This window comes from Mobula hypostoma, chromosome 11 (genome assembly GCF_963921235.1).
Source record: "Mobula hypostoma chromosome 11, sMobHyp1.1, whole genome shotgun sequence".
Classification (NCBI taxonomy): Eukaryota; Metazoa; Chordata; class Chondrichthyes; order Myliobatiformes; family Myliobatidae; genus Mobula; species Mobula hypostoma.
The window spans coordinates 410,267-437,201 of NC_086107.1; the positions used below are offsets into that span (position 1 = coordinate 410,267).

General features: G+C 47.0%; 1 protein-coding gene across 2 annotated transcripts; it reads right to left on the bottom strand.

Annotated features, from left to right (window-relative positions):
- Positions 1–523: 523 nt before the first annotated feature.
- On the bottom strand, positions 524–26,722 carry LOC134354209 (ciliary microtubule associated protein 1A-like). Of its 2 annotated transcripts, XM_063063103.1 has the most exons (7): positions 26,276–26,722; positions 25,574–25,705; positions 22,829–23,032; positions 21,346–21,447; positions 20,318–20,439; positions 12,982–13,122; positions 559–1,233 (listed from the first exon to the last, which is right to left on the bottom strand). In XM_063063103.1, exons 2-7 carry the CDS (start codon positions 25,680–25,682, stop codon positions 1,144–1,146), a joined length of 768 nt encoding a protein of 255 aa, XP_062919173.1. In that variant the 5' UTR covers positions 25,683–25,705; positions 26,276–26,722; the 3' UTR covers positions 559–1,143. The 2 variants fall into 2 exon arrangements, with proteins under 2 accessions (XP_062919172.1, XP_062919173.1); XM_063063102.1 differs by lacking the exon at positions 26,276–26,722 and having other exon boundaries at positions 524–1,233; positions 25,574–25,945.
- Between the last annotated feature and the right edge of the window lie 213 nt (positions 26,723–26,935).

Genomic DNA, 26,935 nt, shown 5'->3' on the forward strand with positions numbered 1-26,935 from the left:
CCCTGAGGAACTGACGATGGGGAATGGAAGGTAGAAATCCTGAGGAACTGACCATGGGGAATGGAAGGTGGAACCCCTGAGGAACTGACCATGGGGAATGGAAGGTGCAGACCCTGAGGAACTGACCATGGGGAATGGGAGGTAGAAACCTTGAGGAACTGACCATGGGGAATGGAAGGTGCAGACCCTGAGGAACTGACGATGGGGAATGGAAGGTAGAAACCCTGAGGAACTGACCATGGGGAATGGAGGGTGCAGACCCTGAGGAACTGACCATGGGGAATGGAAGGTGCAGACCCTGAGGAACTGACCATGGGGAATGGAAGGTAGAAACCCTGAGGAACTGACCATGGGAATGGAGGGTGCAGACCCTGAGGAACTGACCATGGGGAATGGAGGGTGCAGACCCTGAGGAACTGACCATGGGGAATGGAAGTTCAGACCCTGAGGAACTGACCATGGGGAATGGAAGGTTCAGACCCTGAGGAACTGACCATGGGGAATGGAAGGTGCAGACCCTGAGGAACTGACTATGAGGAATGGAAGGTGCAGACCCTGAGGAACTGACCATGGGGAATGGAAGGTAGAAACCCTGAGGAACTGACCATGGGGAATGGAAGGTAGAAACCCTGAGGAACTGACTATGGGGAATGGAAGGTGCAGACCCTGAGGAACTGACGTAGAGACCCTGACCCAACATTGAATGTTGCCCTGAAACTGATTCTTATCCAAGAATGACCACCTACTGCAGTTGGAGTCTAGATTTTTTGAGATTAAGACTTCGAACATGCAAAGTGACCAGTACAAAATGTAAAGTATTGATGATTGCAGTATGTAAGGACTGGATAAAAAGAGATTTCTAATTGCTGTTCGTTTCACTCTTGCGACCTTTGTTTCTGAGCCAGTGATGTTTTGATGATGTTTATCCAAGCTGGACCTTAACTAAAACCATCAAAAATAGAGTGAAAGTTTTGATCTCTTCAGGAACTTGTACTGTGATTCATTCCCGTGCAATGCCTGACTGCTTTTTTGACCACCTGCCAGGCTTCACACATGCACTGATTTCAAAACTGATTCAGAGTATTTCCAAGGGAAGGAGTCCGGAGTAGCTGGAAGTGTTTCCTTCAATATGAGCTGGTGACATTACACACCATCAACGATTACTGGTGCCACATATTCTGAATGTTTGACACCAAAGGAGAAAGCAGGAGCTATGTTGCGGTTGACTACAACCTGTATGGAGACAGAAGGAGACCGTGATCAATTTAATTTCATCCAGGTAAATGTGACCAAACAGGAAAATTAGTTCAAAAAATAGCTTTCCTCTTCAATCCATCCTCACATTGAAGAGCAATTTCAGAATTAGAATTATGTTTAATATCTCGGCCTGAAACATCATCTATTAATTCCCCTCCATAGATACTGCCTGGCCTACCAAGTTCCTCCAGCACTTTGTGTTTCTGTGCTTTCAGAATCAGGTTTCATCTCACTGGCATATGTCGTGATCCTAATATTTCCTCCCAGAACAGTCACAGTGTCAGAATTGATCATCAGCCCAGCCGGACTGATGGGCCTGAGACACATGCAACAAAGTGTGCATGTTACAACACAGACCTCGCTCTCAGAGCACGCCGCCACACAGCAGCACATCAGAGCCAGTTCAGTAAGCGGGGTGGCTGAAGCAATGAGGTAACAGGGCACTGGGTGTAAGGATGTCCAGGAGAGCGGGAGTTCTGCTCCCATCACTCCAGGGCTTAATTTCTGGTTGATTTCATTTCTGCACGTGTCATTTCTCCCCTAGTTGTCCTCGGGTCCACACCTGAAACCTGAGATCAAGGAACCAAGACTCAACATTATTAACATCCTTAAGAGGTGGAAATGGCTGATACATAGTTCCTGCCTCTCAGTGATGTGCATTTTCCTTTTGACTGCTGTAGATTACAATGTTGGGCTCATGTTTTGATGAACTGACTTCGACCTTGCAGGGGCTGAGTGGTAGCTCTTTGACACCACCTTATACTAGGGCCCATCCCCAAATATCAGGTGACTGTCTCCAAAGAGTCTCTGACCTATCCCTCCAGTGCCATTATCTCTGACGTCACAGCTTGTATCTACCTCCTATTCCTCAAATCACTAGCCAGATGGTAGTCACGTCATTTCACACTGTTTGTCCAACAATTAACGTTCCTTCTACCTTCACCCAACAAACAGCCTCCACCACACTAACAATTTCTTCTTCTATGGTCCCGGCCGGCTGGTTTCACCATGAATTCCCAGTTCCTCCACTACACAGCAGGAAGGCTTGTGTCCCTTGAGGACATGACCCACCAGTCACCATCTAACTTGTTCCCACATTCACCAACTTCCCTCCGACTCAGAGGTGCGTTGATAAGAATGCCGGTAGACCCCACTTGGTTTTCTCAGCACCAATCTGATTGTACTGATGCTGCTTTCTGTACTGGAAAGGCTCCTTACCACTGCTGCCAACTCTCCTCTTCCTGTCACTAAAGCGTAGTTTACCTCTGTCTCCATCTCAGGAGAGATGTTAGTGCCTCCACCCGTCAAAAGATTACACATCCCACAGAGTCATAGATCATCACGGCACAGAAAAGGGCCATTCAGCCCATCTAGTCTGTGCCAAACTGTTTTTTTACCTAGTTCTATTGACTCAAGCTGGTCCATAGTCCAACATACCCCTCCCATGCGTGTACCTACCTAAACCTCTTAAATGTTGAAATCAAACCAGCATCCAGCACTTCCACTGGCAGTTCATTCCACACATCTGACTACAGCTCCTCTCACCCTGATTCATGAGGATCAGACTCTATTTCTTTGTTTCCCTGACTTGATGATGTCCTGTTAACAATACCTTCCACACAAATGCTTTCCAGATTTCTTCCTGCTTCCCCGGCTATGGATCCCTCTCCACTATAGTTGACAGGGATATCATCCCTGTGTGCTCAATTTCAGGCAGGTCTTCCCTTTCTCACACAGAACAACGATGTGCAAAAAGAGGGTCCCCTGGTCCTCACTTTCCACCCCACCAGTCCTTGCCCTCCTCTCCTATCAGTTTCACTGTTCTACCTCCAATACCGCTCATGGCAACACACGTGTCGTCGTCATATGCAGTGTTACACCAGTCCCTGCAGCTGCAGGAGATACACCTGCCCCTCTTATCTCTTCCCTTTTCATTGCTCATAGAGCAAAGGTTCCCCAGTAAAGCAGTGTTTTCCGGGCAGATGGGGTTCGTCAAATGTGGCTGGCAGCTCATCTTGGAGAAGGAAAACTCTGATCTCAAACCAACGCAGCTATACTCACTCATGGGGCAGGCTTCAGGAGTAAATCCCGAGGGAAAAATCCAGAGCTGGAATCCCTAAGGCAGTCCTACATTGAGTTCAATGCTGACTGGCAACTCCTGTGATGCTGCTGGAACCAAACTGTATTGGTCTCTGCCATTCCTTTGGATTATCAGCTGCATGGAGAGGGGAGGGCCTGCTGCATGGGCAACAACTTGTTCTCCTTATCGTTCTGCCTCGGCTTGCATATATGTAGACAGCTAGGACGTAACATCCATGGTCGACCTCAACCAACAAAGGCTTCAGAAAGCAGTGTTTACACCTCAGCCAGTTCTGTCTGCTGCTCTCTGTGCTCACAGTGTGGTCTCTTCTGCACTGCAAAACCCTAACACCAACCAGGTGACCTCTTTGCAGAACATTTCTGTTATGGCCAACGGTTATCTTCAGCTTCCAGTTGCGTCTCATCGTAATTCTCCATCCCAATCCCACACAAACCTTCTAGCCTCTGGCTCCCTGCACTTCTCCCACAAACCTTTTGGAGTTTGGCTTCCTACACTTGCCACCACCGTAAGAACATAAGAAATAGGAGCAGGAGTAGGCCATCCGGCCCATCGAGCCTGCCCCACCATTTAATAAGATCATGGCTGATCTGTCCCTAACTCAGCTCCATCTACCTGCCTTTACCCCATAACCCTTAATTCCCCTACTATGTAAAAACCTATCTAACTGTATCTTAAATATATTGAGTGAAGAAGCCTCACTAAATGCCAATACACTCCTCCAAATCCATGCATCCGTATCTTATTTATAAGTCTCTTGTGCGGCACCTTATCGAACGCCTTCTGGAAATCCAAGTATACGACATCCATCTGTTCCCCTCTATCCACTGCACTCATGTCCATAAGACCATAAGGCCATAAGACAAAGGAGCAGAATTAGGCCATTTGGCCCATTGAGTCTGCTCCGCCATTTTATCATGAGCTGATCCATTTTCTCCTATTTAGTCCCACTGCCCCACCTTCTCACCATAACCTTTGATGCCCTGGCTACTCAGATACCTATCAATCTCTGCCTTAAATACACCCAATGACTTGGCCTCCACTGCTGCCCGTGGCAACAAATTCCATAGATTCACCACCCTCTGACTAAAAAAATTTCTTCGCATTTCTGTTCTGAAAGGGCGCCCTTCAATCCTGAAGTCATGCCCTCTTGTACTAGACTCCCCCATCATGGGAAACAACTTTGCCACATCCACTCTGTCCATGCCTTTTAACATTCAAAATGTTTCTATGACGTCTCCCCTCATTCTTCTAAACTCCAAGGAATACAGTCCAAGAGCGGACAAACGTTCCTCATATGTTAACGCTCTCATTCCCGGAATCATTCTAGTGAATCTTCTCTGTACCCTCTCCAACGTCAGCACATCCTTTCTTAAATAAGGAGACCAAAACTGCCCACAGTACTCCAAGTGAGGTCTCACCAGCGCCTTATAGAGCCTCAACATCACATCCCTGCTCCTATACTCTATTCCTCTAGAAATGAATGCCAATATTGCATTCGCCTTCTTCACTACTGACTCAACCTGGAGGTTAACTTTAAGGGAATACTGTACGAGGACTCCCAAGTCCCGTTGCATCTCAGAACTTTGAATTCTTTCCCTATTTAAATAATAGTCTGCCCATTTATTTTTTCTGCCAAAGTGCATAACCATACACTTTCCAACATTGTACTTCATTTGCCACTTCTCTGCCCATTCTTCCAATCTATCCAAGTCTCTCTGCAGACTCTCCGTTTCTTCAGCACTACCGGCCCCTCCACCTATCTTCGTATCATCAGCAAACTTAGCCACAAAGCCATCTATTCCATAATCCAAATCGTTGATGTACAATGTAAAAAGAAGCGGCCCCAACACTGATCCCTGCGGAACACCACTGGTAACCGGCAGCCAACCAGAATAGGATCCCTTTATTCCCACTCTCTGTTTCCTGCCAATCAGCCAACGCTCTATCCACATATGTAACTCTCCCGTAATTCCATGGGCTCTTATCTTGTTAAGTAGCCTCATGTGTGGCACTATGTCAAAGGCCTTCTGAAAATCCAAATATACAACATCCACGGCATCTCCCTTGTCTAGCCTGCTGGTAATTTCCTCAAAAAATTGTAATAGGTTTGTCAGGCAGGATTTTCCTTTAAGGAACCCATGTTGAGTTCTGCCTATCTTGTCATATGCCTCCAGGTACTCTGTAACCTCATCCTTGACAATCGACTCCAACAACTTCCCAATCACCGACGTCAAGCTAACAGATCTGTAATTTCCTTTTTGCTTCCTTGCCCCCTTCTTAAATAGCGGAGTGACATTTGCAATCTTCCAGTCTTCCGGAACCATGCCAGAATCTATCGACTTTTGAAAGATCATTGCTAATGCCTCCGCAATCTCCACAGCTACTTCCTTCAGAACACGAGGGTGCATTCCATCTGGTCCAGGAGATTTATCGACCTTTAGCCTATTCAGCTTCCTGAGTACTTTCTCTGTCGTAATTGTGACTGTGCACACTTCTCTTCCCTGCCATCCTTGAGTGTCCGGTATCCTGCTGTCTTCCTCAGTGAAGACTGATGCAAAATACTTGTTCAGTTCCTCTGCCATCTCCTCATCTCCCATTACAATTTCTCCAGTATCATTTTCTATCAGTTCTATATCTACTCTCACCTGTCTTGTACTCTTTATATACTTGAAAAAGCTTTTAGTATCCTCTTTGATATTATTTGCTAGTTTCCTTTCATAGTTAATCTTTTCTCTCTTAATGACCTTCTTGGTTTCCTTTTGTAAGGTTTTAAAAACTTCCCAATCCTCTGTCTTCCCACTAATTTTTGCTTCCTTGTATGCCCTCTCCTTTGCTTTAACTTTGGCTTTGACTTCTCTTGTCAACCACGGTTGCATCCTTTTTCCACTCGAAAATTTCTTCTTTTTTGGAATATACCTGTCTTGCACATTCCTCATTTCTCGCATAAACTCCAGCCACTGCTGCTCTGCCGTCTTTCCCGCCAGTGTCTCTTTCCAGTCAACTTTGGCCAGTTCCTCTCTCATGCCACTGTAATTTCCTTTACTCCACTGAAATACCGACACATCAGATTTTGGCTTCTCTTTTTCTAATTTCACAGTGAACTCAATCATGTTATGATCACTGCCTCCTAAGGGTTCCTTCACCTCAATCTCTCCAATCACCTCCAGTTCATTACACAATACCCAATCCAGTACAGCCGATCCCCTAGTGGGCTCAACAACAAGCTGTTCTAAAAAGCCATCTCGCAGACATTCTACAAATTCTCTCTCTTGAGATCCAGTGCCGACCTGATTTTTCCAATCTACTCCCATGTTAAAATCCCCCACAATTATCATAACACTGCCCTTCTGACAAGCCTTTTCTATTTCCAGTTGTAATTTGTAGTCCACATCCCTGCAGCTGTTTGGAGGCCTATAAATAACTGCCATCAGGGTCCTTTTACCCCTGCTATTCCTTAGCTCAGCCCATAAAGATTCTGCACCTTCCGATCCTATATCACCTCTTTCTAATGATTTAATATCATTTCTTACCAATAAAGCCACGCCTCCCCCCTGCCTACCTTCCTATCCTTCCGATACACCGTGTATCCTTGGACGTTCAGCTCCCAGAGACATGCATCCTTTAGCCAGGTCTCAGTGATGGCCACAATATCATACCTGCCAATCTGTAGCTGTACAACAAGATCATCCACCTTATTCCTTATGCTGCGTGCATTTAAGTACAACACCTTAAGACCAGTATTTGATACTTTTTGCTTTGATTTCACTGCAACCTTATTGCACTGCAACTCATCCCAATGGCTACACATTTGCCCCATCACCTGCCTGTCTTTCCTGACATCTTTACTGCTCATAATCTTAGATTTATTTCTGTTTTCCCCTTCCTCTGCTCTATCATTCTGGTTCCCATCCCCCTGCCAAATTAGTTTAAACCCTCCCTAACAGCTCTATTAAACTTTCCTACCAGGATATTGGTCCCCTTCGGGTTCAGGTGTAAACTGTCCTTTTTGAACACGTCACACTTCCCCCAGAAGAAATCCCAATTATCCAAGAATCTGAAGCCCTGCCCCTTACACCAGTCTCTCAGTCCTCAAAGAACTCCAGGAAGTTTGTCAAACAGAACCTGCCCTTCTGAATTGATACTGCGTGAAACATTGTTATGGAACACTGAACTGAATACTCTCAGTTTGTATCACAATTGGAATTGATCCTGGAAGATAGAGAGGATGGCATAGTAATTCAGCAGTTACTGTAATGTGCTACAGTGCCATGATTGGAAAATCAAGATCCAATTGCTGCTAATGAAAGTCGTTTGTACATTTTCCCCGTGACCGGGTGCTCCAGTCTTCTCCCACATTCCAAAGACATACGGGTCAAGGCTAGTAAGTTGTGCGCATGTGATGTTGATGCCGTAAGTGTAGCAACACTTGCAGACTGCCCCCAGCAAATCCTTGGACTTTACTGGTCATTGATGCAAACACAGCATTTCACTGTATGTTTCAATGGACATGTGATAATTAAAACTAATCTTTAAGACCATAAGACAAATGAGCAGAATTAAGCCATTGCAGCCCATTGAGTCTGCTCCACCATTTAATCACGGCTGAGTCACTTCCCAATTATCCCCATTCTCCTGCCTTCTCCCCAGAACCTTTCACATCCTGACATCAAGAATCTATCAACCTCCACCTTAAATACACCCAATCACGTGGCCTCAACTGCCACCCGTAGCAACATATTCCACAGATTCATCACCCTCTGGCTAAATAAATCCTTTTTAACTCCGTTCTAACTGGATGTCTTCCTAATCTGAGGTTGTGCCCTCTGGCCCTAGTCTGCCCAACTATAGGAAGCATCTAGGCCTTTCAACATTTGATGGTTTCAATGAAATCCTCCTCAATATTCTTTTAAATTCCAGTGAGTACAAGCCCAGAGCCATCATACACTGCTTATATGATCAGCCTTTCCATCCTGGAATAATTTCCATGAACCTCCTTTGAAACCTCTCCAGTTTCAGCACATCCTTTTTAAGATAAGGGGCCCAAAACTGCTCACAACACTCCAAATGAAGCTTCACCAGTGCTTTATACCTCAATATTACATCCCTGCTTTTACATTCTAGTCCTGTTGTAATGAATGCTATCATTGCATTTGCCTTCCTCACCAGTGACTCAGCCTGAAAATTAACCTTCAGAAAATCCTGCATGAAGATTCCCAAGTCCCTTTGCACCTCAGATTTTTAAATTTTCTCTCCGTTTAGAAAATAGTCTGCACTTTTTTTTCCATCTACCAGAGTGCATGACCATACATTTCCCAACACTGTATTCCATTTGCTACTTCTTTGCCCATTCTCCTCATCTGTCCTAGTCCTCTCTGCTTCCTCAACATGACCTACCCCTCCACCGATCTTCATATCATCCACAAACTTGGCCACAAATCCATAAATTTTGTCATCCGCATCATTGACGTACAGCGTGAAAAAAAAGAGCCCAACACTGACCACTGCAGAACACCACTAGTTACTGGCAGACAATCACAAAAGGCTCTCTTTACTCTGACTCTTTGTCACCTGCCAATCAGCCAAAGCTTTATCCATGCTCGTATCTTTCCTGTAATACCACGGCTCTTATCACCCTCGTGTGTGACACCTTGTCAAAGGCCTTCTGAAAATCCAAGTACACAACATCCACTGATTCTCCTTTGTCTATCCTGCTTGTTACTTCTTCAAAGAATTTAAGAGATTTGTCAGGAAAGATTTTCCCTTAAAAAACCGTGCTGAAGTCATTTGACAAGGTGCCACAATGAGGCTGCTTACCAGGTTAAGAGCCCATGGTATTACAGGAAAGTTACTGACCTTGTAAGAGCCTTGGCTGGTTGGTAGGAGGCAGTGAGTGGGAATAAGAGGATCATTTTCTGTATGGCTATCAGTGACTAATGGTGTCCCGCAGGGTTGGTGTTAGGACCGCTTCTTTTTATGCTGTATATCAAAGATTTAGATGATGGAATAGATTGCTTTGTTGCCAAGTTTGCAGATGATACGAAGATTGGTGGAGGGGTAGGTAGTGTTGAGGAAACAGGCTGGCTGCAGAAAGACTTAGACAGATGAGGAGAATGGGCAAGAAAGTGGCAAATGAAATACCATGTTGGCAAATGCATGGTCATGCACTTTGGTAGAAATAAATGTGCAGGGTACTTTTTAAATGGGGAGAAAATCCAAAAATCTGAGATGCAAAGCCCTTGTGCAGGAAACCTAAAGGTTAACTTCCAGGTAGAGTCAGTGGTGAGGAAGGCAAACACAATGTTAGCATTCATTTCAAGAGGTCTAGAATACAAGAGCAGGGATGTGATGCTGAGGCTTTATAAGGCACTGGTGAGGCCTCACCTTGAGTATTGTGAACAGTTTTGGGCTCCTCATCTCAGAAAAGATGTGCTGGCTTTGGAGAGGGTCCAGAGGAGGTTCACAAGGATGATTCCAGGAATGAAAGGGTTATCATACGAGGAATATTTGATAGTTCTGGGTCTGTACTCACTGGAATTTAAAAGGATGAGGGGGGATCTCATTGAAACTTTTCAAATGTAAGCAGGCCTAGTCAGAGTAGATGTGGAAAGGATGTTTCCCATGGTGGAGGAGTCTAGGACAAGAGGGCACAGCCTCAGGATAGAGGGGTGTCCATTTAAAACAGAAATGCAGAGAAATTTTTTTAGCCAGAGGGTAGTGAATTTACGGAATTCATTACCATGGGCATCTGTGAAGACCAGGTCGTTGGATGTATTTAAGACAGAGCTTGATAGGTTTTTGATTGGGCATGGCATCAAAGATTTTGGGGCAAAAGCTGGGGAGTGGGACTGAGGCAGGGGGGGCGGTGGGGAAGGACCAGTCATGATTGAATGGTGGAACAGACTCAATGGCTCAAATGGCATAATTCAGCTCCAATGTCTTATGCTCTTATAGTCTTATATATCTATCCTCTGCCTTCCGCACAGATCCCAGAAACTCCAGCCATTGATGATCTGTTGTCATCCCTGCTAGTGTCCCCCTTTAATCAAATTTGGCCAGCTCCTCTCCCATGCCTCTGTAATTTCCTTTACAGATACATCCAAATTTGGCTTCTCCCTCTCAAATTGACAGGTGAATTCTTCGGATTCTGTATCATCCCTTTCTAAGGATTTGATTTCATTTTTTGCCAACAGAGCCATGCCATCCCCTCAGCCTACCTGCCTGTCCTTTCGATACAATGTGCACCCTTGGATGTTGAGCTCCCAACTCTAACCAATTTTCATCCATGACTCTGTGATGCCCACAACATCATATTGGGCTGTACTAGCGTGTGATGATCAGACTGCCGTGGGCTTGCTTTTGCCACCCTCATCCCATGCACCATAAACCTGCAGAATATTGACAATCAGAGACTTGAGCTATATTAATAACTCATTTTTGTGTGATTATATATTTACTCTATCTTATATATGTCTTGTGCTCTATGTGGTCATTGATGCTGTGATTTGCACCTTGGCTCCAGAGGAAAGTTGTTTCATTTAGACCATGAGATATAGGAGCATAATTAGGCCATTTGGCCCATCGAGTCTGCTCCACCATTTCATCATGGCTGATCCAACTTTCCTCTCAGCCCCAATTTCTTACTTTCTCCCCATATTCCTTCATGCCCTGACCAATCAAGAATCTATCAACCTCTGCCTTAAAGGTACATGGACTTGGCATCCACAGCTGCCTGTGGCAAAGAATTCCACAGATTCACCACCCCTGGCTAGAAAATAATTCTTCCTCATCTCTGTTCTAACATGATGCCCCTCTATTCTGAGGCTGTGTCCTCTGGTCTTAGACTCTGCCACCATAGGAAACATCCTCTCCACATCCACTCTACCGAGGTCTTTCACAATGCGATAGATTTCAATGAAATCACCCCTTATCTTTCCGAATTTTAGTGAAAAAATGCCCAAAGCCATCAGACGCTCTTCATATGACAATCCTGGAATTATTTTCATGAACCTCCTTTAAACCCTTTCCAATTTCAGCACATCCTATAGAAGAAAAGGGGCCCAAACCTGCTCACAATACTCCAAGTGAGGCCTCAGCAGTGCTTTATAGTTTCAACATTACATCCTTGCATTATATTCTCGTCCTCTTGAAATGAATGCTAATGTTGCATTTGCCTTCCTCACCACCAACTCAGCCTGCAAACTAACCTTTAGGGAATCCTGCACAATGACTCCCAAGTCCCTTTGCATCACATTTTTTTCTCTCCATTTAGAAAATAGTCAACTCTTTCATTCCTTCTACCAAAGTGCATGATCATAACACTTCACGTCACTGTATTCTATGTCACTTCTTTGCCCATTCTTCAAATCTGTCGAAGTCCTTCTGTAGTCTATCTACTTCCTCAAAACAACCTGTCCCTCCACCTGTCTTCATATTGTCTGAAAACTTTGCAACAAAGCCATCAATTCCATCATCCAAATCATTGACATATAACATAAAAAAGAATCGGTCCCAACATAGACCCCTGTGGAATACCACTAGTCACTGGCAACCAACCAGAATATGCTCCCTTTATTCTCACTCTTTGTCTCCTGCCAATCAGCCACTGCTTTATCCACGCTACAATCTTTCTTGTAATACCATGGGCTCATAGCTTGTTAAGCAGCCTCTTATGTGGCACCTTGTCAAAGGCCTTCTGAAAATCCAAGTACACAACATCAACCGGTTGTCCTTTGTCTATCCTGCTGGTTATTTCTTCAAAGAATTCCAATAGATTTGTCAGACAAGATTTTCCCTTGAGGAAACCACGTTGACTATGGCCAACTTTATCATATGCCTCCAAGTACCCCAAGACCTCATCCTTAATGATCGACTCCAACATCTTCCCAACCACTGAGGTCAGACTAACTGGCCTACAGTCTCCTTCCTCCTGCCACACAAGAGCATAAGAATATAAGAAATAGGAGCAGGAGTAGGCCATCTAGCCTGTCAAGCCAGCTTTATCATTCAATAAGATCGTGGCTGATCTGATCGTGGACTCATCTCCACCTTCCTGCCTTTTCCCTATAACCCTTAATTACCCACAATGAAAAAATCTATCAACCTTATCTTAAATATATTTACCGAGATAGCCTCCACTGCTTCATTGGGCAGAGTATTCCACAGATTCACTACTCTTTGGGAAAATCAATTCCTCCTCATCTCCATTCTAAATTTGAAATTTTCCAGTCTTCCAGAACCATTTCAGAATCTGGTGATTCTTGGAAGATCATTACTAATACCTCCACAATCTCTTCAGCATGTCCTTCAGGATTCTGGAGGGTACACCATCTGGTCCAGGTGACTAATCTACCTTCAGACCTTTCACTTTCCCAAGAGCCTTCTCTCCAGTTATGGTAACTACAAACACGTCATGCCCCCTGACATCTGGAACTGTGTTTGTCTGTATTCATGTATAGTTGAACGACAGCGAAATGTCAACTTGAGTCAAGAATATTGGCCAAGGGGAGATAGTTAGTGAGGGAGCATTGGAGCTGGAGGTGAACAGGACATGTAGTTTCTGATTTGGGTAGCATGGCACTGGTGAAGGTGCGAACACCACTCAGCTCCTGTGAGTTTTCCATTACCTTTTCCGGACTGTGACTGCCAGGTCCCGGTTTTCTTGTCGAATCACCGGGCAGCTGGTTCCGACCGAAGATACTGAACTGGGGAGGTTTCTGCTTGTACACACTGGTGTCCGTGACTCTGTATGCTCCTGGTCCTGGGGTCTGAGGGAACAAAACCACATGGTAATGCAAAAAGCTGCCGGCAGTCAAACTCCCAGCGTCAGCCCTGTTCAAACCCCTCCTGAGGGCTTGCCCATGACGACCTCCAACAAGAGACGCTCTCACTAGCTACCCTAAAGACTCAGTGGCACCTCGGTCACCTGCCTGGATCAGCACCCCTCCCCGTCCCCACACCGGCACACAGTGTACACTGCAATTACTTACCCAGCTTAGTCTCCCAGCACCTTCCAGACCCACTTCCTCAGCCATCAGGACAAGGCAGCGGAATCAGTGGTATATCCTTGGCACACTATCTCTCAGCAAGTGACAAATTCGTGAGTATATGCAGTTACATAATCCATAACACCACAGGACACAGGGGCAGAATTAGGCCATTCACACCATCGCGTCTGCTCCGCCATTCCATCATGGCTGATTTACTTCCATTCCCTTAGTGGGTCCCCGTAATCTTGACACCTTGACTGATCAAGAATCTATCAATCTCTACTTTAAATTTACCCAGTAACTTGGTCTCCACAGCGATGTGATAATAAATTCCACAGATTCACCAGTCTCTGGCTAAAGAAATTCCTCCTCATCCCTGTTCTAAATGGAAGCCCCTCTGCTCTGAGGCTGCATCCTCTGGTCCTAAACTCGCCCGCTATAGGAAACATCCTCTCCACATCCACCCTATTTAAGCCTTTCAATATTCAATAGGTTTCAATGAAATTCCCCCATCATTCTTCTAAACTCCAGTGAGTACAGGCATAGAGCCATCAAATGCTACTCATATGTTAACCCTTTCGTTCCCAGAATAATTCTTGTGAACCTCCTCTGGACCGTCTGATGGCTTAACGGCCTTGTGGCCAAGTTTGCAAATAATACAAAGATAGTTGGAGAGACAAGTAGTTTTGAGGAAGCAAAGAGGCTAAAGAAGGTCTTAGACAGATTAGGAGAATGGGCAAAGAGGTGGCAGATGGAATAGTGTCGGGAAGTGTATGGCCATGCACTTTGGTTTAAGGAATAAAAGCATAGACAATTTGCTAAATGAAGAAAATTCAAAAATCTGAGGTGCAAAGGGACTTGAGAGTCATGCAGGATTTGATAAAGGTTAATTTGCAGATTGAGTCGGTGGTGAGGAAGGCAAATGCAATATTAGCATTCTTTTCATAAGGATTAGAATATAATTACCAAAGAGAGGGCATATAATAGGGCAAAAATTAGTAGAAAGTTAGAGGATTGGTAAGCCTTTAAGAACGAACATAGGCAACTAAAAAAGTCATTAAGAAGGTAAAGATGGAATATGAATGTTCAAAGGTTCATTTCATTGTCAAAGTATGCATGTATAAATTAAATTAAATACAGAAAGACCCTGGGTGTTGATGAAAGAAAAGACATCACCACCCCCCCCCACTGGCATGTAAAAGAAAAGAAACAAAACTTGCAAACCCCAAACCACCCCCCCAGCAAAAAACAGCCCAAAAACAATCAACGATCCTCTACACATAACAATCCCAGGCCCCCTCACTCACAGAGAAGAACAGCACCAAATCCCCAACCACCCCCCCCACAACCCACCACACACACAAAAAATTAACAAATCACCCACCCTACCACACACAAAAAATTAACAAATCACCCACCCCCACCAAACAAAAAATTAACAAATCACCCACCCCCCACCACACACACACAAAATTAATAAATCACCCACCCCCACACACACAAAATTAACAAATCACCCACCCACCCACCACACGCACAAAAAATTAACAAAGCACCCACCCCCCACCACACACACAAAAAATTAACAAATCACCCACCCACCACACACAAAAAATTAACAAATCACCCACCCCCCACACACACAAAAAATTAACAAATCACCCACCCACCACACACACAAAAAATTAACAAATCACGCACCCCCCCACCACACACACAAAATTAACAAATCACCCACCCCCCCAACACACACAAAATTAACGAATCACCCACCCACCCACCAACCAACCACAAGAAAGAAAACACTGAAAACGGAGGGAAACCAATATAAATAATCACATAAATCTCAGAACAGGAGAAAAATCTTTTCACTGCCTATGAGGAGAGCAGCTACATAAACTCAGTCCTTCCAGAAAGAGTGACCGTCAACCCAGGGCCTAATGCCACCAATCCAGGGCCGAATGCCATAAATATTAAAGAGGATGCAAAAGTTTCTTCAGCTACGTAAAGTGTAAAAGAGAGGCAAGAGTGGATATTGGACCGTTGAAAAACGATGCTGCAAAGCTAGTAATGGGGTCAAGAAAATGGTGGATGAACTGAAATATTATTTTGCATCAGTCATCACTGTGGAAGACACTAGCAGCATGGTAGAAGTTCCAGGTGTTGGGGGGATGAAGTATGTGAAGTTGCCATTACCAGGAAAAAAGTTCTTGGGAAACTGAAAGGCCTGAAGGTAGATTAGTCACCTGGACCAGATGGTGTACATCCCAGGGCTCTGAAAGAGGTGGCTGAAGAGATTGTGGAGGCATTAGTAATGACTTTTCAAGAATGACTAGTTTCTGGAATGGTTCCAGAAGACTGGAAAATTGCAAATGTCACTCCACTCTTAAGGAAGGGAGAGAGGCAGAAGAAAGGAAACTATATGTAGGGTTCTCAGTAATATTAGACGGACTGTTAATTGTTAATCGCTTATTACCAAAATGGCTTCTCTGAAGTGTTATATTAAAATGGCTTCTTGTACTGTTAACTGCTGAGCAAGGGGTTCTCTGTAACGGCAATGTTTGGGTTATACTATGTGATAATGGAAATTGTATTCATTTTGCTAGCCAATGGAAGTCACGTTATGTTATCTTGTATATGTGCGCTGAGTTGAGGAGCACGGGCTTTTTCGGGAGGCGAGCAGAGAGGACGGACGTATGGAGAACGGACAGTGGTTCCAAGGCAGCAGATACCGGACTTCGGGGGTTCGGCGGGTGGCCGGAGTCTCGGAAAGACGTTGTGGATGGAACCGTAGGCGTCAGCTCCAATGTATTAAAATATTATGTGCACAAGACTGAGAAGTTACTTATGTGGCACCTTTTCTTTTGTTTGTTGCTTCTAACCCATCACCAAAATTTGCTATAAAGTATAATTCGTTACGTGCACTTGGTATATTGTTCGATATTTGTGTTGTGGCTGATCACTGGGTGCCTCACACCATGTCCGCACCAAAGCATTTGCACTGTTTGGCGGGGTCGACGGCTATTCACCCTAGGCAACGGGGGTTTTTTGGCAAAGGCCGTTACATATAGGCCAGTTAGTCTGACCTCAGTGGTTGGGAAGATGTTGGAATCAATTGTTAAGGATGTGGTTTCAGAGTACTTGAAGGCACATGATAAAATAGGCCATAGTCAGTATGGTTTCCTGAAGGGAAAATCTTGCCTGACAAATCTCTTGGAATTCTTTGAAGAAATAACAAGAAGGACAGACAAAAGAACAACAAACAGAAAATGCTGGAGGAACTCAGCAGGCCAGGCAGCATCGATGGAAAAGAGTACAGTCGATGTTTTTGGGCTGAGGCCCTTCTTCAGGACTGGAAAACAAGTCCTGAAGGCCTTTGACAAGGTGCCGGATGAGAGGCTGCTTAACAAGCTACGAGCCCATGGTATTACAAGAAAGATTCTGGCCTGGATAAAGCAGTGGCTGATTGGTAGGTGGCAAAGAGTGAGAATAAAGTGAACCTTTTCTGGTTGGCTGCTGGTGACTAGTGGTGTTGCACAGGGGTCTGTGTTGGGACCGATTCTTTTTTATGTTATATGTCAATGATTTGGATGATGGAATTGATGGCTTTGTTGCAAAGTTGGCAGGTGATATGAAGATAGGTGGAGGGGCAGGTAGTTTTGAGGAAGTACAGATGGATTTAAACAGATTAGGAGAATGCGTAAAGAAATGACAGATGGAATAAGTTTTGGGAAGTGTATGGTCACGTATTTTGGTAGAAGAAATGAAAGAGTTGACAATTTTTTAAATGGAGAGAAAATACAAAGAACTGAGGAGCAAAGGGACTTGGAAGTCCTTGTGCAGGATTCTCTAAAGGTTAATTTGCAGGTTGGGTCTGTGGTGAGGAAGCCAAATGCAACGTTAGCATCCATTTCAAGAAGACAAGAATATAAAAGCACAGATATAATGTTGAGACTTTATAAAGCACTGGTGAGGCCTCACTTGGAGTATTGTGAGAAGATTTAGGCCCCTTAGAAAGGATGTGCTGAAACTGTTCACAAAAATGGTTCCAGGATTGAATGGCTTGTCGTATGAAGAGCGTTTGATGGCTCTGGGCTTGTACTCATTGAAATTCAGATCCAAGTGACTTACCTACTTTAAGACCTTCCAGTTTCCCCAAGAACCTTCTCTCTAGTAATGGTAACTTCTTTATGACCCCTGACATCTGGAACTTCCACCATACTGCTAGTGTCTTCCATAGAAAAGGGGAGGAATTTCTTTAGCCAGAGAGTTGTGAATCTGTGGAATTCTTTGCCACGGGCATCTTTGGAGGCCGACTTTATGTATATTTAAGGCAGTGGATGATAGATTCTTCACTGGACACAGCATGAAGGGATATGGGGAGAAGGCAGGAGATTGGGCTAAGAGGAGAATTGGATCAGCCATGATGAAATGGTGGAGCAGACTCACTGGACCAAATGGCCTAGTTCTGCTCCTATATCTTACAGTCTTATAGTCTTATAAAAGCACGATATCATGCCAAGGCTTTATAAAGCACTGGTGAGGACTCGAAGTATTATTTAAGAAAGGATGTGCTGGCATTGGAGAGGGTTTGGAGGAGGTTCATGAGAGTGATTCCAGGATTTAAAGACTTATTGTATGAGGAGCAATTGATGGCTTGGGGCCTGTATACACTGGAGTTCAGAAGAATGAGGTGGGATCTCAGTGAAACTTATCGAATATTGAAATGCCTAGATAAAGTGGATATGGAGAAAATGTTTCTTGTGGTGGGGAAGTTTTGGGTCAGAGGGCACAGCCTCAGAATAGAGGGTCGTCCGTTTAGAACGGAGATGAGGAGGAACTTCTTTAGCTAACTGGTGGTGAATTTGTGGATTTCGTTGGAATATTTAAGGCAGAGGTGTCAAAGGTTACGAGGAGATGGCAGAAGAATGGGGTTGAGAGGGATAGTAAATCAGTCAAGATGGAAGGTGGTGCAGACTCGATGGATTGAACGGCTTAATTCTGCTCCTGTGTCTTACATAAATGGCCCAAAACTACTCACAATATTCCAAGTGTGGTCTGACCACACTTATAAATCCTCAGGTCTTTATAAGTCTCACTGGGTGAAAGCAGCTGAAGTCTCTCCGTGGATAACAGCATCTACCCTCTCCTCCTGCAGGCAATGCCAGTGTCCCCCAGCCCTAGCGTCCGTATGTTGTGGCTGAATTTATCCTGGTGCCCACACTCCTGCTAGAAATCACTGTCACAGGGCGGTGCAGTGAGTGGTGCTGCTCTCCCCAGCTCCTGCAACCTTTGCTGCTGTCTGTGACTGGCTTTCTGCTTGAGCATCAGGACACAGAACTACGAGCAAAGGTGGCCTACTCCACCACTCAATCGGCTGATCTGGCCGTGGACTCAGCTCTATCCACCCGCCTTTTCCCCACAACCCTTCATTCTTCTGTGATGCAAATATCTAACTAATTGTACTTTAATATATTTAATGAGGGAGCCTCTACTGCTTCCCTGGGCAGGGTATTCCACAGCAACACACATCAAAGTAGCTGGTGAACGCAGCAGGCCAGGCAGCATCTCTAGGAAGAGGTGCAGTCAACGTTTCAGGCCGAGACCCTTCGTCAGGACTAACTGAAGGAAGAGTTAGTAAGAGATTTGTAAGTGGGGTGGGGGGGGGGAGATCCGAAATGATAGGAGAAGACAGGAGTGGGAGGGATGGAGCCAAGAGCTGGACGGGTGATTGGCAAAAGGGATATGAGAAGATCATGGGACAGGAGGCCCAGGGAGAAAGAAAGGGGGAGGGGGGGGAAAACCCAGTGGATGGGCAAGGGGTATAGTCAGAGGGACAGAGGGAGAAAAAGGAGAGAGAGAAAAAGAAAATATAATAATAAATAAATAAATAAATAACGGATGGGGTACGGGGGGAGGTGGGGTGGTAGTGGAAGTTTGAGAAGTCAATGTTCATGCCATCAGGTTGGAGGCTATCCAGACGGAATATAAGGTGTTGTTCCTCCAACCTGAGTGTGGCTTCATCTTTACAGCAGAGGAGGCCGTGGATGGACATATCAGAATGGGAATGGGATGTGGAATTAAAATGTGTGGCCACTGGGAGATCCTGCTTTCTCTGGCGGACAGAGCGTAGGTGTTTAGCAAAACGATCTCCCAGTCTGCGTCGGGTCTCACATTAGGATCATTTTGGATCTCCCCCTCCCCGTCCCACTTTCAAATCTCTTACTAGCTCTTCCCTCAGTTAGTCCTGACGAAGGGTCTCGGCCCGAAACGTCAACTGTACCTCTTCCTAGAGATGCTGCCTGGCCTGCTGCGTTCACCAGCAACTTTTATGTGTGTTGCTTGAAATTCCAGCATCTGCAGATTTCTTCGTGTTAGGGTATTCCACAGATTCACTACTCTCTGGGAAATCAGTTTCTCCTCATCATCGTCCTGAATCTATTCCCCTAAATCTTGAGGCCATGCCCCCTAGTTCTAGACTCACCTACCAGTGCAAACACTGTTCCTGCCTCGATCTATCCCTTTCCTAAATTTCACATGTCTGTAAGAACCCGTCTCATTCTATTAAATTCCACTGAGTATAGTCCCAGGTGTCTCAATCTCTCCTGGTGAGCTAACTCTCTGGTCTCTGGAATCGACCATAGGATTTGGGGAATTGCTGGGAATGTGGGGAGAATCAGTGGTTAGCATAGGCTCAGTGGGCCGACTGGCCTATTTCCCCACTGCCCAACTTAATCCGTGGAGACAATTAACGAGGTGACCATAGGGGTCTGGAGCCAGACAGAGGGATCTGTGAACTGGGAAAGTGTCTACAGGGATCTGCACTGAAAAGCAGCTTGCTGGCTTTATAAATTATGTAAGATTAAATTCTCTAGCCATGTGGTGGGGTTGGAAGCCACGTCTCTGTACCAGTAACAATCACGACACTCCCAGCTGTTGGAACTGCTACCCAAGTGTGAGTGAGAGATGTTACCTTCTGTAAGTCTTCGTGGAAGCTGCCGGTCTTGTTTCGTCCACTCAGAGAAAAGTTGGCAGAAGAGGCTTTAGTGACAATGTGTGGGCCCAGCACAGAAGGCAGGAGGTAAGCTGCAGGGCCTGCAAGGAGCCCAAAGGACCATAAGAATAATAGCAGAATTAGGCCATTCAGCCCATCGAGTCTGCTTGCTATTCTCCAGCACCCCCCCCCCCAACCTCTGATGCCCTTTCTAACCACTGCACAGAATCGATTGAAGATAGTGGGAAACTCCCGGGAGTTAAAATGCAAAGTGAGAGAGAAGATTCCCCAGATTCTAGAGACCAGCCTTGTCATTGTTGGCAAGTGAGTGTGAAAGGATCAGGAGGATCTTACGAAGCGGAGAGATCGGATTGGAACATTGATCAAAGGATAAGTAGAATATGAGTGAGAGCAAGAAGGTTGCAAGAGGCAAATGTTGCATCTTCAAACCCTCGAACAGAGAACAGGATGAGGAAGTGGCAAAATGTTTGAACAAGCTCTTTGTACTTATGTTCACAGTAACAGCAAGAAGTAAACAAGGTGAAAGACAATGAGAAAATCTGTGAAAACCCCTGTCACAGAAGTAAAAAGTTCCAGAACCAATTAGACCACGACTGACAAGTCTCTGGCACCTACTGAATAAGGATTCAAAACCTGCGGCAATAACAGGCTGGTGGCCACGGAGGCAGCGTACACAGCGGCTGTTCCTTCAGACGGCTGAATAGAAAACCACAGGTGAAACGTCCCCATTCACGTTTGGGCTAATTAACGCAACCTGCGTTCCATTGTGTGTGCCGTCCGTCACCGGAGAAGTGGAACAGGACATTTAAACAATGTGGTCATGTTGAGTAAACATTGGTCCCTGACTAGGGAGCAGGTTCGACTAGTTCTTTAGTTTTTGACAAAGTACCAAGCCAGTGTGTGAATGGTGTCCAGGAGATGTATTTGGATTTTCAGAAGACATCTGAAAAGATTATTGCACAAGTGAAGAGGAAATGAGCACCTACCCGGTGACTGGTCAGTCCTGAAGCCTCTGGTTCTCCCGGCGATGGAGAATGCGGGGGCTGCAGAGTAGGCCAAACGCCCCGAGCTCTCGGGGGCATAGGCTCCTGCACAGGAACACACATGTGGGGTGAAGACGTGGTCAGAGCTGGGGGAATGGAGCGAGTGCGAGGTGAGGGGACTGTCTGTGAGGGTGAGCAGTTGTGTCCTGAACGTGGGTGAGTTTTGGGGAAACAAAGTGGGTAGTGGGGCTGACCCAGTGGTACCCAGTGACAGCCAGTAACCCCACTGACCCAGTGGTACCCAGTAACCCCACTGGTACCCAGTAACCCCACTGACCCAGTGACAGCCAGTAACCCCACTGACCCAGTGACACCCAGTAACCCTACTGGTACCCAGTGACACCCAGTAATCCCACTGGGACCCAGTGACACCCAGTGACCCCACTGGGATCCAGTGACACCCAGGAACCCCACTGGGACCCAGTGACACCCAGTAACCCTACTGGTACCCAGTGACACCCAGTAACCCCACTGGGATCCAGTGACACCCAGGAACCCCACTGGGACCCAGTGACACCCGGTAACCCCACTGACCCAGTGACACCCAGTAACCCCACTGGGACCCAGTGACACCCAGTAATCTCCACTGATCCAGTGACACCCAGTAACCCCCACTGACCCGGTGGTACCCAGTGAAACCCAGTAACCCCCACTGACCCGGTGGTACCCAGTAACCCCACTGGGACCCAATGACACCCAGTAACCCCCACTGACCCAGTGGTACCCAGTGAAACCCAGTAACCCCCACTGACCCAGTGACACCCAGTAACCCCACTGGGACCCAGTGACACCCAGAAACCCCCACTGACCCAGTGGTACCCAGTAACCCCCACTGACCCAGTGACACCCAGTAACCCCACTGGGACCCAGTGACACTCAGTAACCCCCACTGACTCAGTGACACCCAGTAACCCCCACTGACCCAGTGACACCCAGTAACCCCACTGGGACCCAGTGACACTCAGTAACCCCCACTGACTCAGTGACACCCAGTAACCCCCACTGACCCAGTGGTACCCAGTGACACCCAGTAACCCCACTGGGACCCAGTGACACCCAGTAACCCCCAGTGACCCAGTGAAACCCAGTAATCCCCACTGACCCTGTGGTACCCAGTGACACCCAGTAGCCCCCACTGACCCAGTGACACCTAGGGACAAAGTGACCCCTACTGATGCAACAGTACCCAATGACACTCTGTAATCCCCACTGGGACCCAGTGGTACCCAGTAAAACCCTGACCCGGGTGATAAAGTGACCCCCCCATTGACCCCATAGTACCCAGTGACACCAAGTGACCCTCACTGTCCCAGTGACACCCAGTGAACCCCCACTGACCCAGTGTCATCAGCTGACCAAGTGAATCCCAGTGGTACCAGTGACAGCCAGTAAGCCAGCGCTCCCCCTTTCCCTGCAGTCTGGTTACCTGGTCCCGGCGTCTGGAAGGAGCGGATCTCCTTGGGGCGGCTGTAGAGGGAGTAGGCGGGGGTGCCGTCCCTGCCCCTCCTGGTGAGCAAGGAGGGGATGAGGTACGCTGGCCCCGGGGAGCTGTCCTCCGTTAGGTGGGCATGAGGAACGCCAAAACTGTATGCTGGAGATCGGAACTTGGTCGTGTCGTGCTGTTCGAAACCTGGAACGTAACAGGAAGTCACACTGACTGTGGGGTTGGTGGGGGGCTTCCAGAACTGGAGAGTGCGGGAAGGGGAGAGAGGTGAGCAGGAGTGGAGGATAGAAGGAGGAGAAGGGAGAATCAGGAGCAATGGTGGGTAGAGAGAAGGGGAGTGGAGGAGAGGAGGGTAAGGATGGTGAAAGAAGGAGTGGGGGAGTGGGAGGGGAGGAGTCTACTTGATAGGTGTTGAGAAGGGAGCCACAGTCACAGACACAGGCCCTTCAGCCCATTGTGCTGTTTTTGCCCATCTATGTTCATCCCATCTGCCCGCATGCAGTTCAGGAGCATCTGCTACACCAAGTGATCTGTCCCAGCTCTCCTTCTGACTGGGAGTTCAAGGCATCCACCCTCTCCTTTCCCTCAACAAATATGAAGGGAAGCATTCATTCTTTCACGGAATGGAGGAAATTAGAGGGCTGTAGGCCAAACATGGACAAATGGGATCCTTCACTGTGTAACACAGTCACATGGAGATGGTGGTGTTGGGACTGTTTTCTGGGGATTCCTCACTGTGTAACACAGTCACATGGAGATGGTGGTGCTGGGACAGTTATCATGATTTTGCCTACTCAGCTACTATTCTTGCCAGCTCATTCCTACTATGCTCCATGCTTTATGTGAAAAAGCTGTCCCTGATCGTCCTTTTAAATCTCTCACCTTGGATCTTAAACATAAGCCCTCTTGTTTGTAGTTTTAGCAACCACCCTGGTAATCAGACTATGTGCTTTCACCCTGTCTATGCCTCTTCTGTCAAGCCTGCACAGGCAGGCTCCTCCCAGTCTCCACCAGCAACAAGATTCATCTACCACTCGTTTCCAACTCATCACCTGCAACCTATTTAAACCCAGTTCTCATCCACAATTCTTGCTCACTCATTAAACCTGCTGGCCTCAACCAGTTGTCCACACTGCATCCAATCTGCCACTTCTTTGCCCATTCTCCTAATATGTCAAAGTCCTTCTTAACCTCTTTGCCTCTGCAGAACTTCCTGCCCTTTCACCCCTTAGTATCATCTGCAAACTTGACCACAAAGCCACCAATTTCATCAAATTGTTGACATATAACATGAAAAGAAGTGGTTCCAATATTGACCCCTATGGAACACCACTAGTCACCAGCACCCAATCCAAAATGTCCTTTCCCCTTGTGGGGTCAATTACAAGCTGTTTTAAAAAGTCATCTCACAGGCATTCTACAAATTCACTCTCTTTAGATCTAGTACCAATCTGATTTTCTCAATCTGCCAGCATTTTGAAATTTCCCCCATGACTATCCTAACATTGCCCTTTTAACATGCCTTTTCTATCTCTTGTTATAATCTAGAAACATAGAAAACCTATAGCAGAATACAGGCCCTTCGGCCCACAATGCTGTGCTGAACATGTACTTACTTTAGAAATTACCTAGGGTTACCCATCGCCCTCTATTTTTCTAAGCTCCATATACCTGTCCAGGAGTCCCTTAAAAGACCCTATTGTATCCACCTCCAGCACCATCGCCCACATTCTGGCTACTGTTTGTTGGCCTACATATAACTCCCATCAGGGTCTTTTTACCCTTGCAGTTTCTTAATTCTACCCATAAGGACTAAACATTTTCAGATACTGTCACCCCTTTCCAAGGATTGGATTTCTTTTTTTTAATCAACAGACCCACCCCTCTGCCTACCTGCCTGTACTTTCCATACTAGGTGTATCCTTGGATGTTAAGCTCCCAACTATAATTTTCTTTCAGCAACGACTCAGTGATGCCTACGACATCATATCTGTCTCTAACTGCGTTAGAAAAACACCTGCCTTATTCGGTATTCAAATCTAACACTGTTTTCACTACCCTTTTCGATGTTACCCTTTTCGATGTTGCCCCTTTCCTGTAACCGGGTGACCAAATCTGTACACAGTGCTCCAAGGGCAGCTTCACCAACGTCTTATAAAACTAGAGCCTCACTTCCCCACTCCTGCACACAATGGCCTTACTGATGAAGGCCTGCGTGCCGAACGCTTCTCTAGCCGAGGCCCTCCGTTCGTCAGGGTCGACATGGGCGTTGCGTCCGAGCTGTCTATGTAACACACAAGCCGCGGCAGTACGACATGGAGAGCAAGCTGATGTCCACACAGCAGGCTCCCTCTTCAAACAGCTGATGAACAACAGACACCGATACAGTTTGGAACCAGCGGCATCACAGGAGTCGTCAGTCAGCTCTGAAGACACTGTAGGGCCGCCTTAGGGACTCCAGCTCCGGATTTTTCCTCAGGATTTACCCCCGAAGCCTTCCCCATGAGAAGGTATACCCGTAGCCGCAAGGCAGTGGAGGTTCGCCTTCGAGATGAGCTGCCAAACACAGCTGACAATCCCTACCTCCCCTGACCACCTCCACCCTGGCGTCTATCCATGTACCTGTCCAAGCGCCTTGCACACGCTCCCACACTGTCTCTGGGTCTCAGCTGAACACTCCGTGCCGAGCTCCCCAGCTCACCGAGCGCACTGACACTGCCCACGTACCCGTGGATCCCGGCAGCCTGTACTTGGGTCCGGGGCTGCTGTAATAGGCTGCGATCGGCCCTCTGGGTCGGTGCGGCCTCCAGGGTCCCACCCAGGTGCCTGTGCTCATGGCCGGAGCGTCGGCGTTCGGAGCTGTGGAGAAGCCACACAATTTGAACCGATTCGCCAACCGGACAGCGACAGCGGACACAGGACGTTCAAAAATACAGGGGATCACACACACGGGACCCCCACACTCACACCAGACCGCGCACAAACACAGGTCATCGCTCACACAGGACTGCGCAAAAACACATCGCGCAAAACAGGACCGCGCAGAAACATAGGTCATCGCTCACACGGGACTGTGCAACACTGGATCTCGCACACAGGTCATCGGTCACACGGGACTGTGCAACACTGGATCTCGCACACAGGTCATCGGTCACACGGGACTGTGCAACATAGGTTCTCGCACAAACACAGGTCATCGCTCACACGGGACTGTGCAACACTGGATCTCGCACACAGGTCATCGGTCACACGGGACTGTGCAACATAGGTTCTCGCACAAACACAGGTCATCGCTCACACGGGACTGTGCAAAACAGGACCGCGCACAAACAGGAGCCCCCCACACTCGCAGGCACCCGGATCCCCGCTTAAACAGGACTGTGCACACTCAGGGCCCCCACGGACTAACTGGTCAGGCACACGGTTCACCTGTGGACTGAACAACCCCCAGAGGAACAGGCTGGGGGACAGAGTGAGACAGACAGACGACAGCAGCCTGCCGGGTGGGACACACAGGTGGAGGGCAGCGGACGACGCAGGGAATCACAGGCCGGTGACGGAACAGACACGAAGCCGGTGTCCCGTCTGGAATCCAACACAAACTCTCAGCAGCCGCAACTTCGCGTCTCCATGGAGATTGTACACAGTCTTCGTCCAACTCCGCCCCCTCTGGGTCAGGGCAGATCCCCGGGAGTTACTCCGGATTCCAGATTCTCTCCGGATCTGCTTCGGTCATTCCGGATTTCCGCCGGTCTCAAGGGTTAAGTCAGCATCCACTCCGGCTACCCGGGAGTCTTTCCGGATGCCTGCCGGACCCCAAGAATTACTTCCAGTCCGCTCCGGATTTCCGCCGGTCAGGGAGTAACTTCGGATCCACCCCGGATCCCCGCCTTTCCCGGGAGTAGCCGGGAATTCAAAATAAAAACTGAAATTGCTGGAAATCCTCAGCTGGTCGGGCAACGTCAATGGAGGGAGACACAGGATCAACGTTTGGGTTAAAGGCCATGGGTCAGGCCACTGTTCACATGCGAACTAACCCAAATTCCCACCTCTCTGGTTAACGTTCCCTTTCATCTCTCCCTTGGAAAG

Coding starts and splice junctions, on each gene's coding strand:
- LOC134354209 (XM_063063102.1), bottom strand. CDS start 25,904: ATGACCTATGTTTCTGCGCGGTCCTGTTTTGCGCGATGTGTTTTTGCG. Junction 21,448..22,828: donor CTTCCAGACGCCGGGACCAG/GTAACCAGACTG, acceptor GTTCCTGTGCAG/GAGCCTATGCCCCCGAGAGC. Junction 13,123..20,317: donor TCCACGAAGACTTACAGAAG/GTAACATCTCTC, acceptor TTGTTCCCTCAG/ACCCCAGGACCAGGAGCATA.